General features: G+C 33.4%; 1 protein-coding gene across 6 annotated transcripts in view; it reads right to left on the bottom strand.

The window, feature by feature from the left end:
- The window catches only part of LOC124533590 (disintegrin and metalloproteinase domain-containing protein 23), a 522,035-nt gene that overhangs the window by 461,292 nt on the left and 41,875 nt on the right, over positions 1 to 18,868 (bottom strand). For all 6 annotated transcript variants that reach the window (XM_047108967.1, XM_047108975.1, XM_047108969.1 and 3 more), the window contains exon 2: positions 13,896 to 13,954. In XM_047108967.1, coding sequence (XP_046964923.1) covers positions 13,896 to 13,926 — 31 coding nt within the window. In that variant the 5' untranslated portion in view covers positions 13,927 to 13,954. The remainder of the gene's footprint in view (positions 1 to 13,895; positions 13,955 to 18,868) is intronic.

The raw sequence follows: 18,868 nt of genomic DNA, 5'->3' as shown, positions 1-18,868 counted from the left end.
TTATGCGAAGAAAACATTTTAGAACCGAAGTATATTTTAATTTCAAAGTAACCAGCTATTAAAAATTAAATAAACCTGTTCGAGGCAAGACTTCGTAAATTAGATCATAAATTTTAATTTGAGTAGATTAAAAATTAAGGCTCGTAATTCAAAAAGATCGTAAATACCTATATTTGGCTACGTATAATCGTGGATATAGTACAGGGGGCGTTGTAGTCATTTAGGTCGGTTCTGTATCGCATTATACCTTATTTATATTTTGAATCGATGGAGGAAAAGATGTGAGTAATAATAAATTTTTCAATTCAAAATACATTTTAAAAAATTCTTCCACGTGTTTATCAACTCACCGGCATTGGAGAAGCATATAAGGAGAAGGTCAAACACCTCCCAAAATAGAGAAGAAGAGAGAAAGGCTTGGTCGAGCAGACAGACATTTACTTTATTTTACTATTATACTTGGCACGCCGTGACAGCCAGCTTCTTTTTTATGATTTATTCACAGAAAGAACTTCTAGAAGAAGAAAAGATAGTATTTAAATTGTGTTCCTTGTTAAAGTCACGTCTCAATTAATTTAAAACTATTATTGAAATATGAAAGACAAAACGTTTTACAATTTTGGTGGATTCGAGTCTTAAGCCATACAAAAAAGCCAGCAAGTTTTCATAGCCGGCTTAAACTTGTGGCTCATCTCCATTTTACCTCTGCGGGTATACAGGACAACTTTTAATGGACGCTGCAGATATCGGTGTAAATACAGAGCATATTTTAAAACTTATAAAAAATGTAATAAAACAAACATATTTAGTGTTATTCAAGAGGAAAAGTAAGCGAGGGAAGTTGTTGAATTACAGAGGTAATCGAAACGTGGAAATACACAAGATTACTATTTAAGAATAGCATCAAAACCCAGACGAGCACCACTACCGTTTTTGTTAAATTAGAGACATGCGGGATTTGTGTAAACCCATCTGGGTAAGATCAGCAATACTTGGTATTCTCATGATATCGTCTGAAAGGCAAATGACACAGCATGATTATAGGTATAAGTAATTATTTAAATGTCTCACTGTACCGATGTCTATGAGCAGTGGTGACAACCTACCATCAAATGACCCATTTTTCTGCATGGAATGATTGTGGAATACCTGCAAACTTGTTTTCAAGGGCATTTGAGACAATTTCCAACCAGTAAAACATTGTCAGCAAACAATATTTTTACTTTTGTACTACATATATAACATCTAACACAAATTCTAATATCTATACATATGTGTCTATATGACCTGTTTTTAATACATATCAAATTTTTGATATAAATTTGGAAATTTACAAGAACTAGTTAACTAACAAATACGTAATGTGATACGATTTTGCTCGTAAAACATGAGCGCTCCGTTTAATTATTATACTCGTATAAATTAATGTAAGCCATACCTGTCACACCCCTATGTTTGGAACAACGATATATATTTCATAGTGGCGAACCTGGTACATTAGATAATATATACGCGACGAAGACAATGGCGCGGATTACCAACATGCAGGACTAAGATAAAACTGGACGAAGCAGCGCAAAAGACCGTTATGTAATTAGTGAGAATCGCAAGTTTCGAAATTTAAAAATCTACTAAAAAAATCGTTTCATTAATGCTTTAGAATTTCAACTTGCAATGATATAATGGCCGTCTATACCGCTTGGATACCCTAGTCCCAGTTAACCTGATTACTATAAATATTCTATATTTTAACCGACTAAAATAAGAAGTAGATTCTCAAAACGGTTGAATTTTTACACGTTTGTTTCCTTAGAACGCCTACATTTGTGACCCGATTTGAAATATCGTTTTTACTGTGTGAAAGCATACTTTATACTTGTTACATTGAATATTTAATTATAGAAAAATGTAAGTTTACCTTAAAATGTAAGGCGTGAAAAATGTACGAATGTTTTTGTTATTATTTTTTATATTTTTTGTACTCAAGTTGAATTGTGTGAGTCAATAGTAAAGAAAAAGTCTATTAGCCTCCCAATATTGGACTAATGTCCCACTTCACATCCAACTGTCAAAAAGCACGAGGTGATAAAAAAACAAAATATGGCGATGAAAAATAATTCATGCGTCTCCGGACTAGAACCCGTATTCTTAAAGAATAACCTGTTCTAATCAATAGGGTATATCATGACATGAATGAGCGAGGTAGAACCATTAAACAAAGATGGAGCATCTTAAACAACATGGCGGCGCATCGACCATGGCAACGATACGGAGGAGAATGCTCTCATAGCACGAGTACACGAAATAAGAGACAACCAAGCAGTGAAACTACGACGAAGGCTCTCATAGCGTTGAAATTAATTCAGCCAAACAGCAAAACGAGTAGTTAACGAGCGGTTGGTAGTTAACCACACTAGCTTGCACTAGAACCCACCGCCAGTAAATTGTGAAAGGCTAAAATTAAGCATGAAACCAGCGTTTGAAATATTAATTAAGAGAAATCAATTTCGATTCATAACTACACATTAGACGTACCACAAGTGCGCGTGGAACTCACCATCCGAACAGTTCGCGTTCGCGTAAGCGTTCCCAGTTATACGTCGTTATTAAATATTCCCCGCGTATGTAAATTGTATTGTTTACTACGGTATTCGTATCATACTCCGTGTCGCATTCGAGACGGAAATATCACGATTTCACTAATTAATTACGAATACCTATTATGAAAGTTTTTAGGTATTTTAATTGATATTGAATATTTTACGCAAGCTGTATGTTCTTCGGAACTTGTGTTAATTACGATTATCTAACTACATATATAAAGGGCAGTTACCAATTTTTGTGGCAAATTGAGAATGTAAAAGTTAGTTAACAATTCTCTCAGTATCAATATATATGGACAGTGTTATCACTTACCATAAGATGGCACAGCTCTTGCACCTACCTACAATATACAAAAAAGGCATAATAAATGTATTTTGTTGAAAATGCCTTATCTCGCTTTATTATGGAATATAATAGATTGATTAATAACCTCCTTACTCAATAAAATACTACGTATTGCTCTTGGGCGGAAGACTATTTGATGTACTATAGTGGGTGGTACTCACTTAGACGCTCTTGCACGAATCCCTAACTAAAAATATTAGAGTTAATTTATTATATAAAATGCATTCTAAAAGCAAAGAAAAGTGGAAAAGTTATAATCGCCTAGAGAAATTTTAATGTATTGATTCTGCCTATATAAAAATTGCAAAGCGTCGTCGTCAAGGGAAGTAAATATTATACAGAGATAATGCATACAACTCTAGATGTACTCGGAAACGCTTGTATATTAAAATATTGTATAACTTTTCAATTCATCTGGGATATCTTCTACTAGAATCAAGACGTTATCTAGTTTATTATTTACGATGCGTTGCGCGTGACTTCGATCGTGGTTTTTTGGACTTGAAAATTGAATTAATTTTTTTGCTATATATTTAGTAAAATATACATATTTTTCTCTAGTCTAGTTCATTACTTATTTTAGGAAATGCAGGTTTCCTCATCATTCCTTTTTTCATTTAATTCAAGATGCAATATGCAATACTGCAAAAACATAGAATCGTAGTAGTGCTTACTTGTTACTCGTTACTTTCAGGTCACTAGCCACTGAACCATAATAAGTACTTAGTAATTATTATTTTCCCAAAATACGTAAAATAGTGCTAGGGTGTATCTTACTTCAAACTTTTACCAATGAAACGATTAAGCAAGAAAGAGCTTGATCGTCAGTAATAATTTGAGCTGTTCTTCAATGAATACTGTCAAATGGAAGAACCTGGTACTGGGGACCTTCCGCCCATAGGTGAGAGCAGTACTCCATATGAGGCCGAATTTTCGCCTTGTATTAGGCAATGAGCCGAAATGAAGTACCGTCTCGCTTTGCTAAACACAGGCTTTTTAGAAGCCAATTTGGCTTTACCTTCCAATTGACAGCGGAATTGAACAAGGCTGAAATATCGACGCCAAGTATTCAGATACGAGCTTTGGATGCAAGGAAAATTATATCATAGTGTGGAGAGGTCTATAACTCAATATTTCCTGTTTCAACTAATTAGGAATTAAAGCAACGGTTGCCTGTACCAACTGTGTTCACTAACCCTTAAACCATAATGTCGAAAATATATACAACACTTAAGAGCGATATGATTATGATAATTATTACAAAAGCTTGCTTTCTGTATTCCAAATATCAAAGAGTTTACTAATTTAGGCTTCCTGACATTTCATCATCAAGGGCCGAAAAGGCAACCAGCCAATTACACAAAGGTGCGCAATTTCAAGTGAGCCATAATTCCCATTTAACAGAAGATGAAAGATTACCATCGCACAACTAACGTCTTGTATTCCAAGACATAAATATCAAAGAGTTGACTATTTTTGAAGTCTATTTTTAAATAGAAAATGGCTAACCTAATGGCGATGTTTCGAAGATTTTGACGTCTTCATCATTCAGTCGCAGTCTGTTGCCAACAACTTCATAAAATGAATCTCATGAAATCTTTAAGTTGTACTTCTAGAGACTAGCAAATGTCGAGGGCTCCGAAAGTTCCGAAGTGAGGAAGTTTTTAAACGCAACGAGGCGGAAAGCGAAATTCATGTGAAGTTACGATTTGCTATAGTAAACATGTTTTGCTGGCGTCGCTTCGTGACTACAATGAGTGCAGACTATGATCTGTATCTGGTTCTTCTTGCTGGCTCATTCCGGAATCCTTTAGAGTCTCCTCTTAATCTACATCAGATATGATAAGTTACTTCTGTAAGCTTTTTCAATTTCACTACGAACGCCCTTTAGATCTTTGTATTTTATGTACTTACGATTACTTTTCAATTACATACGTAATTTTGACAAAGGTTTTGCTGTTTTTTGTGTTTTTACTTACTTTATAATGTTGGTACAAGACGGTATTTAGAATTCGAATAAAAAAATCAAACCCGATATTTGCCATAAAGAGCTGAAGTATCAGTTTTTAAGACTCAATCATGTTATTTCGTATATTATCGACACAAATAAAATGAATACGAATTTTCATGACGATGATTTTTGCGAAACATTTTTATAAAAATACTTTTCAGATCAAGATTTTAATGCTAAATAAATGTGTATTAAATTAGATTTAAAATTGTTAAAACAAAATGTTAAATATTAGAATGTTCCTGAAAATGTATAAAATACTCGTAAAGTATAGAAATAAGCTCAAGACCCAAACCACGGCTGCTGAATTGACTCAGGATGCATAAAGGCGGGTCCAAGTAACATTAATCACTGAGACAAAGGTTTGATGCTATATTGTTATCTTGGTTCATCCCTCGAGGGTACTCTTGGGGATGACGAAAAATCTATTACACGAAATATTAAGTAAAACAATTTACGCAAATCCCTCGATAATACTTACTCTTATATTGTATATGAATAGTCTAATAGTAATACGTTCACGTAATAAGTACACGATATAATAAATTACTATAACACAGGATTCAAACCTGCTTCCCTGGGAAAATCAATAGTACTACGAGAACTTACATATATTTAATAGATGATTTGTCATTTTAAACTTGAGTATAATACACAAAGTGCGTAGTAATCAGTAAATTTATCACTCGCATAGACGGTGATAGCGGGGTCAAATACAGACAAGAACCACTGAATTTTCATGTGCTAAATCGCATTACAAACATAATTTCATTTCACTTTCCTGGGAGTGAAGTATAACATCGTGAGGCAACCAGCACGTATCGGATGAAAATCTCCTCAAACCAACCCCTATTGGGTTAGTGTAGTAGTGAAAAATATATATTCGTATACTCGAACCAAGAAATCGCCTACGCCCAGCCTTAGGACATTACCAATCTACTACTTATATTTCTGATATAAATTTCGTAGTCTAATATAAATATTTAATATCATAAGCCCTATGAAGCGATTAATCTAAACACACCCACGTTTACGCCGTTTATACCTCTACGATCTCATAAAACTTTTTCTCTCTATTTTCATAGCAAACAAAAAAACCCTTAACAAGAAGTACATCACTATAAGGTATTGTTTTTATAAATCGCCGCCCACACTAATGTCGCGCGTAACGACCGGGCGTGCTAACTTGTTTAAACGGAATGAGGTGTTAACCGCCCCGGGCCGGTTAGCGCCGGATAAAACTGGATAAAACCAGACCGGGTATAAACTACCGGGCCTTAACGACCCGTCTCTAACCTGACCTCGCTACTGATGTATTAGTTTTAATACCCATTGTATTTAAAATACAAATAAAACCATATTCTATATGTTATACAATGATTTTTTAATGAATTTTCACATGTATGAATATATTTAGTAAGATTTTTTTAATTTCAATATATTCTCTGCCAACGTGGTATCCTTTCGGTTGTTCCAACTATTTTATTTTATTTTTCTTTAAATTAATTGTAGGTTATTTAAACAATGAACAATAATTAAACGAAATAGTGTTTTCCAAATATTACTAATGTATATTTTTACTTTGAACACTGTCGCCAAAGTGACTTATATTAATTAAGTTTAATATCTCAAATGATGTCACAAAAATAAGGGAGGACATCTTTCTCTTGGTTGACAGCGCAATGACAATGTAAAGAATAACTAATGCTTCCAACAAAGGCATTGTTTCAGACGGAGGTGACGACTCAGCATTAGGTGTCCTTATTTCACGTCAACGTTATTTCAAAAGAAACTATAACTAAACTTTACCCAAAAACCAATCCTTAAGTTAAAACAAACCGTCCCATCGCGATGTACCCCACCCAGCCAATCCATATTACATAATATAAAACAAAATCGCTTACCGCTGTCTGTCCCCATGTATGCTTTAGATTTTTAAAATATCGCGACGGATTTTGATGCGGTTTTTTTTAATGGATAGTTTTATTCGAGAGGAAGTTTTTTGTATATAATACAATGATATTCTAATAAAAACAATAAGTAAAAGGGATAACTAGATGTTTTAATTACGCAAAACGTATTACTACGTAATTATGATGTATTATAACGTATTACTACGTAAAACGACTAAAGGCAAACGTCCCAATTAGGACGTTCTCTAGTCTTCACTTTTTGCGCGTTAATAACATATCTGTTTACTAAAACATCATTGATATAATATAATACATTTATAATATAGTAAAAAAAAAAACACTCATAATTTTAGAAGTTTCTTATGTAATGTCGTAAATAAACAAATTCTGTAGTACATTTAGTATATCAGTATGCACTCGTGCGAAGCCGGGGCGGGTCGCTAGTTACATAATATATAAAACGAACTATCCGTTCGTTGAAATATGACAATAGTATCGATGAGACTTGGAAAACCGCGGGTTCCGTGGCGACAATAATTGATAATGGATGACGTTGACGTCATTATGTCAGCGGTGATTGATTGGCCCGCCCTGAGCCGCCCTGGGCCGCCCTGCCGTATCGCAGCTAACTACGGACTATAAAAAATTAGAATTCGTATATAATTCTATCATATTCATAGTTCAAACAAGTTTTTTTATGATATACATGTAGAATATGTAATAAAACGATATTAAAGGTCACGTGGTTATTTCAATTAAACAAATTATATAAAAACGGCAAACTCAACAAAATACGGAGAATAACAAACTATTAGGCAGTTTTTTAGACATGAATACTACAAACACAGTAATGTATTGGTAGCATTTTTCGTACAAAATAGTTTCCATATGTTTAAAAGGTCGGGAAGTTTTGAAGTCTTATGTCCTAGTTTGTGCATGCGAATTTTTATGTTTACTTGGTGGTAGGGCTTTGTGCAAGCCCGTCTGGGTAGGTACCACCCACTCGTCAGTTATTCTACCGCCAAACAACAGTACTCAGTATTGTTGTGTTCCGGTCTGAAGGGTGAGTGAGCCAGTGTAACTACAGGCACAAGGGACATAACATCTTAGTTCCCAAGGTTGGTGGCACATTGACGATGTAAGGAATAGTTAATAATTCTTACAGCGTTAATGTCTATGGGCGATGGTGACCACTTACCATCAGGTGGCCCATATGCTCGTCCGCCAACCTATACCATAAAAAAAAAAAAAAAACTGCTGGTCTCTACCCCTACCACTTCACGCCAGTACATATCATCGAAGAAGGAGATCCTGCGAGGAGACTAGACTTCTGTAGATTTATGCTCAACGCAGATTTAGAAGATCCGTTGTTATTTAGAAGAATCTTGTGGACTGATGAGTCAAAATTCGACCAAGACGGGATAACTAATTATCATAACACACAAGTTAACAAGCACAGTCACGAATAGGAAGAAACAGTCCAGAAAAAAAGCCAAATCGAGTAAAAAACCAAGAGCACTATGTATCGCATCTACCACGGACGAATCGCGTAAGCAGACTGAATAAGGAATTATCAAAAAGCACACACAATAACAACAAAATAGTTTTTACCTATGCCTCTCGTACCTATGTACATTGAAAAATGTCCCGCTCGCACTCATTGCAGGACAACAGGCGCTGCGAGCGGCTTAACGTTTGTTACTCGGGCGTCTTTGTTTAAAGATTTTTTCCAAGGATTCTAATAATATCCTATGTTATTATACCCCATCGGAAAGCTGAAGAGCCGTAGATATTTTTTAGCATATCTGCAGTACATCTGTCATAGACTTTTTTAAAGATATCTTAGAAATAAAAAATATTTTTTTTAAATGTAATTATTTTTTTTAACAATTGACTGTCTACTACGACTCATTTGGTATAGTTACTGGCAGTTTTGTAGCTTAAAATAATAAAGCAACTAATCTTCTACTCAAAAATAGCAAAAAGAATACAAAATTGGGACACAAAACAAAAATAAAGGGGCAATCGTCAAAAAATCTGTCATTTTTATAAAATAAATTCAAAGGCCAATAACTTGAGAAGGGTTAGGTTTAGGATATGGGGTTCCATAGTCAAATCGGTTAGGAATGATGGAATCTATCCTCTCTTAAAGGATTTCGGTCGACTTAACCTGTAACCCTGTATATGTCTTTCAATTTAATGGAACAAGTTTTTGGTAAGTAGACATCATACAATAATAAATATTACTGATATTATGAACTAAGATATCTGTCCCTTGTTCACTACAGACTACCATTATACTTTTTCAATAGAATATGTTTTAAAATACTAATATTAAAGTACTTATATATCACCTACTCTTTTAAAATATAGCTAGTAAATATTGTAATATATTACATTTAAACACGTAATTTCGCATATGTTGTCTCTAATTTTGTCGATACGACGGTTCCATACACGTAACGCCTATTTACAAAATTAAAATGATTGTCTATTCTCATAATAATAATGCGAAAGAAACTGTCTATCTGTCTATTACACTATCTCACTTAAACCACCAAAACGCATTGTGAAATTTGGTTTTCAAGCTTAAAGCCCAATGAAGTGGCTAATTTTTATACCTAACATCTAATAACCAACCTCAAAAACATGAGCGAAGACGCGTTCAACAACCAGCTAAAGATAAAAGTAGTTGCAACTAGTAATATAATTATATATTGCTTTGAATTTTATTTTACATAATTGTTTATAATCATAAACAATGATATTCTAATAAACAGATATGTTATACCCATACTAAACAACAAAAAAAAGTGTGCCGCGCCAGGGACCGTTTATTTTACATTTCGTTACAAGTAAAAAGGATAGCTTGATAAAAATAATATGTAAAAGGGATAACTAGATATTTTTATTACGCCAAACGTATTACTACGTAATTATGATGTATTTATTATAACGTATTATTGGTATAATTATGATGAAAACGACTAAAGGCAGACGTTTCAATTAGGACGTTTTGTATTCTTCACTTTTTGCGCGTTAATGACATATCTGTTTACTAGAACATCATTGATGATAAAGTTATAATATTTCGTTACAAATTTATCAAGACTCGTGTATAAAAAAAAATCTCACGTCGACGTTGAGAGCTCCTGTTACGCTTCGACTTTGAGTCAGAAGATACTCAATAATGAAGCAAGGAGCTCAAAATCACGTCGCATAACAAAACAATCTACACCGTTTACGCGAAATAACGAGGTACGCCTCGTGTTCGCCCGACGCTTCAGCAAACTTGCATGAGAGAATAGCCTTTAAATAATGAAAGCATAACAGTATCGTAAAGGCAACATCACGTGACTCAGTAGTCATGTGGAGCAACCGAAACTTTGACTAACTTATCCACCGGGTTGAGTTTCCTGCATAAACTTTAGTAGGATAAATTTGGTTAACATTAATGTTTATTTTTTTAGGATTAAATCCGCTTCGAAATATAACTGAGAAGAAAATCAGTAGCTGAACTTTAATGTCCTATTTGTAAGTTTTACAGTAAAGAGCTGAGATGGCCCAGTGGTTAGAACGCGTGCATCTTAATCGACGATTGCGGGTTCAAACCACGGCCAGCACCACTATATATACATATATGCTTAATTTGTGTTTAAAATGCATCTCGTGCTCAGTGGTGAAGGAAAACATCGTGACGATACCTGCATGTGTCTAATTTCATCGAAATTCTGCCACATGTGCATTCCACCAATGTGGAATATGTTCCAAACCCTCTCTTTAATGGAAGAGGAGGCCTTATCTCACTAGTGGGAAATTTACAGGCTGTTACAGTACTGTACTGCACTGTACAGTAAAGAGACATTCAGAGTTGAAACCGTAATAATATCAGTCACTTGTCCTTCATATCCATATTCATACAATCAGTAACCTAGCTCATAATCTAATAACCCAGCTTAGCGTAGCTTGGCACACCTTGGGAAAGGCCTATGACCTACAGTAATCTAAGATTAACAAATAATCTTAAGGATGACTACAGAAGTTTTTGTTCTTGTATGTAATTCTAAGATTTGCATAGTATTTGTATTCCTCATTATACTCTACAAGCCCCTCTGATCGACGTTACATACAGATCGTTAATGAGCCGGAGAGTGACTTAGGTTAATTTCTCTGAAGCGCTTGAAAGCGATGCGATAAATGAAAACGGCTATTATAGTTTTCACTGCACGAATTAATATATTTATATAATATCTAGCTGAAGCGTCACACCCCATTTTATACACATATCAAATTTCATCTAAATAAGTTCAGCGGTTTAATCGTGTAGAGATAACACACAGATTTAGTTGCGAATTTGTAATATTGGTAAGGATAATAATGATACATTGCAATTTATTTACACACAGTGCTCTGTTTAATAAATAATTAGTTTTCTATAAACGTCATAATATTATAATAAGTCAATGTAACATAATACTTTCTGTTTCTAAACAGATCTACTGATACTATATAATTAAAAAAATACATCACATCAAAACACCGTCACATTTAGCTGTCATTATTGTAATAAAAAACAATCTTCGCGGGCGTCTCTTGTGGTCAAATTAAACGTATCACACAAAACATTATGACACGTTTTTACCGTAAAATATAACTCAACCGCGACCAGACAGCTGTAAGGGATTCGTAATCTTTTCTTTATTTCATTAAATCTATTGTCCCGGGGCTAATCAATCATCCGAGCGGTTCCTTTAATACGTACCCCGGCGGGAAATAAAACTTCACCTACATTTTCACGTTAATTATTCGTGGAACGAGAGAAGCCTTGCATTTTCCTCTTTAGGTATAATTTGGTGATGTACGTTCGTTGTTTAAGTCCACTCGCAGCGAGAGTAAACATTATGACGGAATTAGCATACCTATTAAAAATACTACAAAATAAAAATGCATGTACTTTCATTTATTTTGTACTCTTTCATGTCATAGTTAATTTAGTATCAACATGCATACACATGTCCTTAATATTTTAACCTAAATTTATACAAGAATAGGAAAGAGATAGCCACTGAAAACTGATGAATACCTGTCTGAGTGTATTTCTTCTTACATGTGTGTGTATGTGTGTTAATAAAATAATATTTACATACATTCTTGCTACCTCATTTCAAATCGTATGACAGCGTTTTACAATGAAATGAAAACAGCCAGTACAATCGGTATATCCTTTTCCAGAGAAAATAAAAAAAAAAAGATTTTCTTATTTCCAATTACAAATCGACGTTTAATAGGAATATTTTAAAACAAATCACGCCATCTATTAGTTATTATCGTAAATTGCATGAACACTGGAACATAAACAGGGATGTGAGATACGGATAATGGGTTCAGCAAATGAAGCGTGAACCCCGGCCCCTCTCAAAGTTTATAACAATGCATGTCAGAAGTTTGAAAAACACTGGCTAGTATTACTATTAGTGAACGTTGTAATCAATATTATCTACGTACGGGCGTTGGTTCGGAGAAAAACATTATCAAAGTATATAGAACGCGTCGAGCATGACCCCTAAAGATAATTAGAAAGGTTCTTGAAGCAAAAAGATTTTATATGTTACGAATATATGAGTGAATATAAATATAAGTAGATATATGAAGACGTTATGTTACCTATATTTGCCAAAGAATATGTTCAGATGACAGTATTTATGATAGGAAAACAGTTTTGTTCTACTGTTCGATTTCGGGTAATCAACGTTTCAAAAACTTCAAAATGTTGAAACCTATATATGCCGGTGTGAACCAAACGAAAGCGCGATTCAGAAAACTGTTTTTCCATAATGATTTTGTAAAAAAACCTATTAAATAAATGTTTTATTTATTAACATAATGTCCTTAAATATATACAAATGCGAATTAAAAATAGTTACTGTATAAATCTTCACTCGCAATCGCAAATGATCGCAGTCCTCTGGGCAAAAAACGAACCAGCCAGTCTGTCACCAGTGGAGGCAATAAGGGGAGGTGTTACACTTTTAATTAGGCTTTTTGGACCATACTCGTTACAACAAGAAGTTTTTATGGAAACAAAATCTGAGGGCAAAGCTATACTAGCCTTTAATATTTTAAAAATAATAAAAAAATACACAACTTTGCCTGTATATTTCATTTCACACATTTCAACTAAGAACAGCGAATAGTACAAATGGCATTATTTGGATTTAGAACTACAATGAATATAGAAATATATATTTAACCGACTTCAAAGAGAAGGAGGGTATCAATTCGACATGTTGGTATGTAAGATTGTTAGAATTTAATTATATTTAAGTATCATGATACATTTAGACTTCCAAACATGCCTAATTTCGTAATTGCATGTTTGTATGTTTGTTCACGAATTTTTGGAAAACTATAAGTCGTATTGAGATGATTATTTTTAATCTAAGTTAGGGACACTTCAACTTCTCATTTGTTATCTATAGTTACCTAACTTTTTGTAATTTTGAAGTCGGTATTATTTTTATTTATTTATAAATTATTTATTTCATGTTCATTGATTAAAAATTACACAGCCATCCGTTTACACAAAATAACATTTTCAATAGCTTATTAATTGCATGAAATTGAAAATTGTTTCAATTTCATATATATATATATAATTACTATTATATATATATATGAAATTGAAACAATAAATAAAAATAAAAAACAAAAGAATTCTCTATGAAAACGTATTTGTATTTTCGGTAAAAAATCGTCAAATATAAATTCGTAGGCGTACAAAACATTTTAGCGAACTCTTTGCTCAACATCAATATTAAAACGGCTCCCGATAAAAGTTATGTTGTCATTTCCATCACATTCTGCGGTCTATATTTGTTTGTGTATGCGTAGACATTAGAAAACGTACACATGCGTTTGGTGAACACACAAAGAATCAATCTATCAACGTCCGAAGGCTTTTGTGCCGTCTTGATATACAACCGAGCAATGCGTGTTTCAAGGAAAACAAAAAAGTGACTTACCGGCTTTCCTTTCGCCTAAGCTAGACTCCATTAGACAGCTGCATTATTGAAAATTAATCCTGAAACAAATTAGAAGGATCCACATTATTATTGATGCTCGAATATATTTTAAGTGTATTCTATAGCACTGATATATTTTTCTTTTTTTACTAATGTACCTTACTAATCTAACTGTAACCTACCTTTGGTTTTAATCTTGACTTTATTTGTATTTTATGTGTTGATTGATATTGATATTTACACACGTTTGAAGTTAGTGAATATTGAAGCCCAATTTGCCCATAGTTGGGCAAAGAGATCTATTAAAACAGACTTTGGAGCTTTATTACGCATTACTAATTAATTGTAAATAATTACAGGATTGTTATCATTATAAAAAAAGCTGAATTTGCTATTTATTAATTTCAAGTAAATCCTCATATTATAGACCCCGTCTATCTTACATCACAATCAAATACACAAGACGTAGGTAATTTCGATTGTGTACGATAAACTTATCAATAAAACTTCAATAAATATTACATTACTGAGATTTATGATAGTTACTCTTTATTTAGTCGTAGAGCAAAAACGTTAAATTATTTATCCATCTCAACCTGGGAGATATGTTATAAATATAAATGATTCTTTGTACGAAATGTTTTTATAAATCTCTGTCAAAAATAATTTCTACTTTTATTTTGTTATTCAATATAAATTCTTTATGTAAAATCTGTCTGTTGACTCTTAATTTGTACCTTGTTTACGTCTTTTTGTACCCATTAATCTAAGACGGGGCGCTCAAAATATATAATTCAAGAATCGTTTTATTTATGCTATAACTTATTACATACATTTAAAAATATTATTCAAAAACGAATATAACTTAAAGATTTTATACTTGTTCGAGTTTTCAAAGGTCATGAAATTACACTCACAAGGACTACTGGATATGTCGGTTTTTGTTTTTATAAATTAGAAAAGATTCAAAATAATCATCAAGAGCTTTGGCATACTCGAATCCTACCTCTATACGAAACCTAAGTGTACGATTCTAATTATATTCAAATAAAATCAAAATAAGCTTTATTCAAATAGGCTTTTACAAGCACTTTTGAATCGTCATTTTACAATTAAGTGAAGCTACCACCGGTTCGGAATGTAGATTCTACCGAGAAGAACCGGCAAGAAACTCAGTAGTTACGCTTTTTTAACATTCAGACAATATACTACCTAACTTCGCTGTAGTCCAAGTTCACAAAATAGAATAACAAAATATAAATAATAATTTTGATCCCATTATATTCCGAACCGGTTTTCATTTTTAGTATCAATTAATTAAATAAACGTATTTGAATTTGTAGAAATAGCTCATTCTGTGTGTTCATGAACAGTACCTTTTTCTTGGTGGTAGGGCTTTGTGCAAGCCCGTCTGGGTAGGTACCACCCACTCATCAGTTATTGTTTTCCGGTTTGAAGGGTGAGTGAGCCAGTGTAACTACAGGCACAAGGAACATAACATCTTAGTTCCCAAGGTTGGTGGCAAATTGACGATGTAAGGAATACTTAATATTTCTTACAGCGTCATTGTCTATGGGTAATGGTGACCACTTACCATCAAGTGGCCATAAGCTTATCCGCCAGCCTATACCATAAAAAAAGAAAAAAGACACTACGTTATATTCATACATATATAATCTATAAGAAAATGTTTACAACAAATTGCAACCACAAGACCTGTTATTTGCGACCTCAAGTTTGATAACCCCTATTTTATATGTAACCCCCTGTACATTGGGATACGAAACACATTTACGACGTGCTTAACAAAACTAGCATCTAACGCCCGTAAAAATTTGTTTCATTGCTATTTTAGTGAACGTAAAAATTTAGTTTTATGACTTGTTCGCTTCGTGTCTTCCTCTTCAAGAACACTTCCGATCACATCAAAATTAATTTCAAATGAGTAAAATACAGTACATACACATTTACATTAACCATTTTTTTCATTCGTTGGGCGGGATATACCTCCCGTTTGGAGCCATATAAATTTTAAAAATACCACTGCGTAAGGAGAAACATTGATTTTTCTCTATGAGCAAGGATTTGTTTTAAATTTTATTTTACAATCAATCATTTAAGTTCGCCAAGTATACGTAACTAAATTATTTTGACACAGTTCGATTCAACTGCGTTGAAAATTTGCACACAATTTTGGTAACAATGCAATCTAGTACATTACTATGTAACAATGGATAATATATTATCATCTTTTAATAACAATATTTATATTAATTTCTCTTGAAGTTTCATTTTAAGCTGGCTTGAAATACATTTTTCATATCATATAGGAAGGCCAGTATTAATCATTTCTCGCATAAACAACGCATAACCAATATAGGAAAGATATGTCCCTTGTGCCCATGGCTACAATGTCTCACTCAAACTCAAGCTGGAATATAACAATACAAAGTATTGGTGATAGAATATGTGATTAGAAGGGTAAACACAGACGGGCGCTTGTACAAAGAATTTACCAAATGTGAATTTCAACTGACACAAGCATTTCCCTATAATGATTTCCTTCACCGCTGTGCGAAACGTGGATTAAAAAAATAAATTAAGCATATAAAAATTAAACGATTTTACCCAGCTTTGAGCGCGTCTGGTTCGACTTTATTTTTATTTTTCGCAAACGTTACGCCGCGACTAATTTCACGCCAGATGAAAGAAAGAAGTAAGAAACGATAGGTATTCTTCTGTAATTTCAACTTAATCCCGACCATAGCTGAATCAGCTCCTATACAGTATGAGTATGTTATATGATGCTCGGAAAAGATTTTATTCGGTCTAGTCTTGTGGTTTTCACACAAATGTCAAATGTGAATTCTAAAGGTCACAATAGAAGAGTTTTTAAATCAAGATATTACAACTAAAGTAACCTTCTTAGCATATTTAACATCACATACATTACTCTTTCTTTTTCAACATCGACTCGGCCGGGAATCGAACCCGGGACCACGGATTGTCGTACCCATGAAAATAACTATTCGACCACAGAGGTCATTTAAAATTTAAATTATCTATTAGTTTAAAAAAATAGCTACGATACGCATACTTTAGCCCATTGACTCATACAGTGCATTAATGTACATCACATTAATGCACAACAAATATTTTCTTTGGATTTTTTGAAGCGTAATACACACAAGAAAATGACTATTTAATATCAAGGTGATGCTGATGTCGCCCGAACCGATTTTTGCCTCAGCGACCATTCTCAAGGGAAGCCTACTACGCGGGACATATGATAGTGCGCAAATTTTCCCCTCTCTTTTCCCAAACTCTCATAATGGAACTTCAAAAGCAATACGCCTCACGATTTTTTGCCCATAAAACCAAACCTTACGTCATCAACTTGAAATTCGAATGTAGAACTTCGGTACTTGCGACCTTATATCCACTAGACCATCAACAACAACAACAACAACAACAACAACAACAGCCTGTAAATTCCCACTGCTGGGCTAAAGGCCTCCTCTCCCTTTGAGAAGAAGGTTTGGAACATATTCCACCACGCTGTTCCAATGCAGGTTGGTGGAATGCACATGTGGCAAAATTTCTATGAAATTTGTCACATGCAGGTTTCCTCACGATGTTTTCCTTCACCGCTGAGCACGAGATGACTTATAAAGACAAATTAAGCACATGAATCAGCGGTGCTTGCCTGGGTTTGAACCCGCAATCATCGGCTAAGATGCAATGAAATGCGTTCTAACCATGGGCCATCTCTAGACCATCGGGGCCTAAAAATTTAATAATTATATTCGTAAGTAAATGAGAGTGATTTCTATCTTCGAAACAATTGTTTCAGCCTGTATTATTTCAGTTGGCGAGCAGTTGATTGATGACTTCCTTGACGAGGAGTTAAACCGAAAAATGGATGTGACATTATAAATGATAATGTTATTTGAGTTTTGTATAAACGGAAAGACGTAATTGAAAAGTATTTTAAAAGCATTGACTAGAATACATATATCATCTCAAACTTTTAATATCTTTGTATACATCAGGCACTAACAAAATAATTTATCAAGCATTTTTTAGTCTTATCTCTTGGTCGGTCTTAACGTATAAAATATTTAAAAAAAAATACTGGTGAATAAAATATCGTAACATGGTGGTTTCTTTTCTTATTATTAATAATAAGAACCAGTGGTCTGCTTGTTTACGGAATAAAGAATTCTTAAATATATATTAATAGAAGCAAAACAAAACTTATTTCTTCGAAGATATTTCGAAACACGCAAAACAGTTTTAATGATTTTCGTAAAATTTAAAATGTATAACTTTTGATTGACACAAAGCTAAATTATTTATAATTAAAAAACAAAAAAACAAAACAAAAATTATTCATATTTGTAATTTTAACCAGTTAAAGCTAAAATAGATTGAAAGACAGAATTAACAATTACTTTTGACGCCATCAACTAAAAAAACGCAGTTTCTTTTAAATCCCAATTGTTTATAACGTATTTACCAATTTCCAGAATAATCTTTCATGTGTTTTTTATACATATATTATGGTTAGTGAGTAAATAAAATCACTGTCCGCATTTGATGCTCAAGTGAACGAGTAATACAACTAATTATTGTTGCGGCAGCGTTTGCACGTCATTGCCTAATGTTCGTAATGTCAAAGGCTTCCTGTGATGTGTTAAGGTAACCTCCGAAAATGAATCGGCATTTCCAGCAACCAATAACACGGAGAGGTCCATAGTCGCGTTGACCTCAATGCGTTTGATTAATTCAAAAATATTATTTGAAGTGTATACGTTATTCCTTTGCTCGTTTATAGTTCCTCACAGAGTAAAAAACAAAGTCGCTTTCTCTGTCCCTATGTCCCCTATGTATGCTTAAATCTTTAAAACTATGCAACAGATTTTGGTATGTTTTTTTTAATTGATAGAGTGATCTGAGTATAAGGTTTAAAT

This window comes from Vanessa cardui, chromosome 11 (genome assembly GCF_905220365.1).
Source record: "Vanessa cardui chromosome 11, ilVanCard2.1, whole genome shotgun sequence".
Lineage (NCBI taxonomy): Eukaryota > Metazoa > Arthropoda > Insecta > Lepidoptera > Nymphalidae > Vanessa > Vanessa cardui.
The sequence above is the reverse complement of the archived record's forward strand: the minus strand, read 5'-3'. Positions and strand labels throughout refer to the sequence as shown.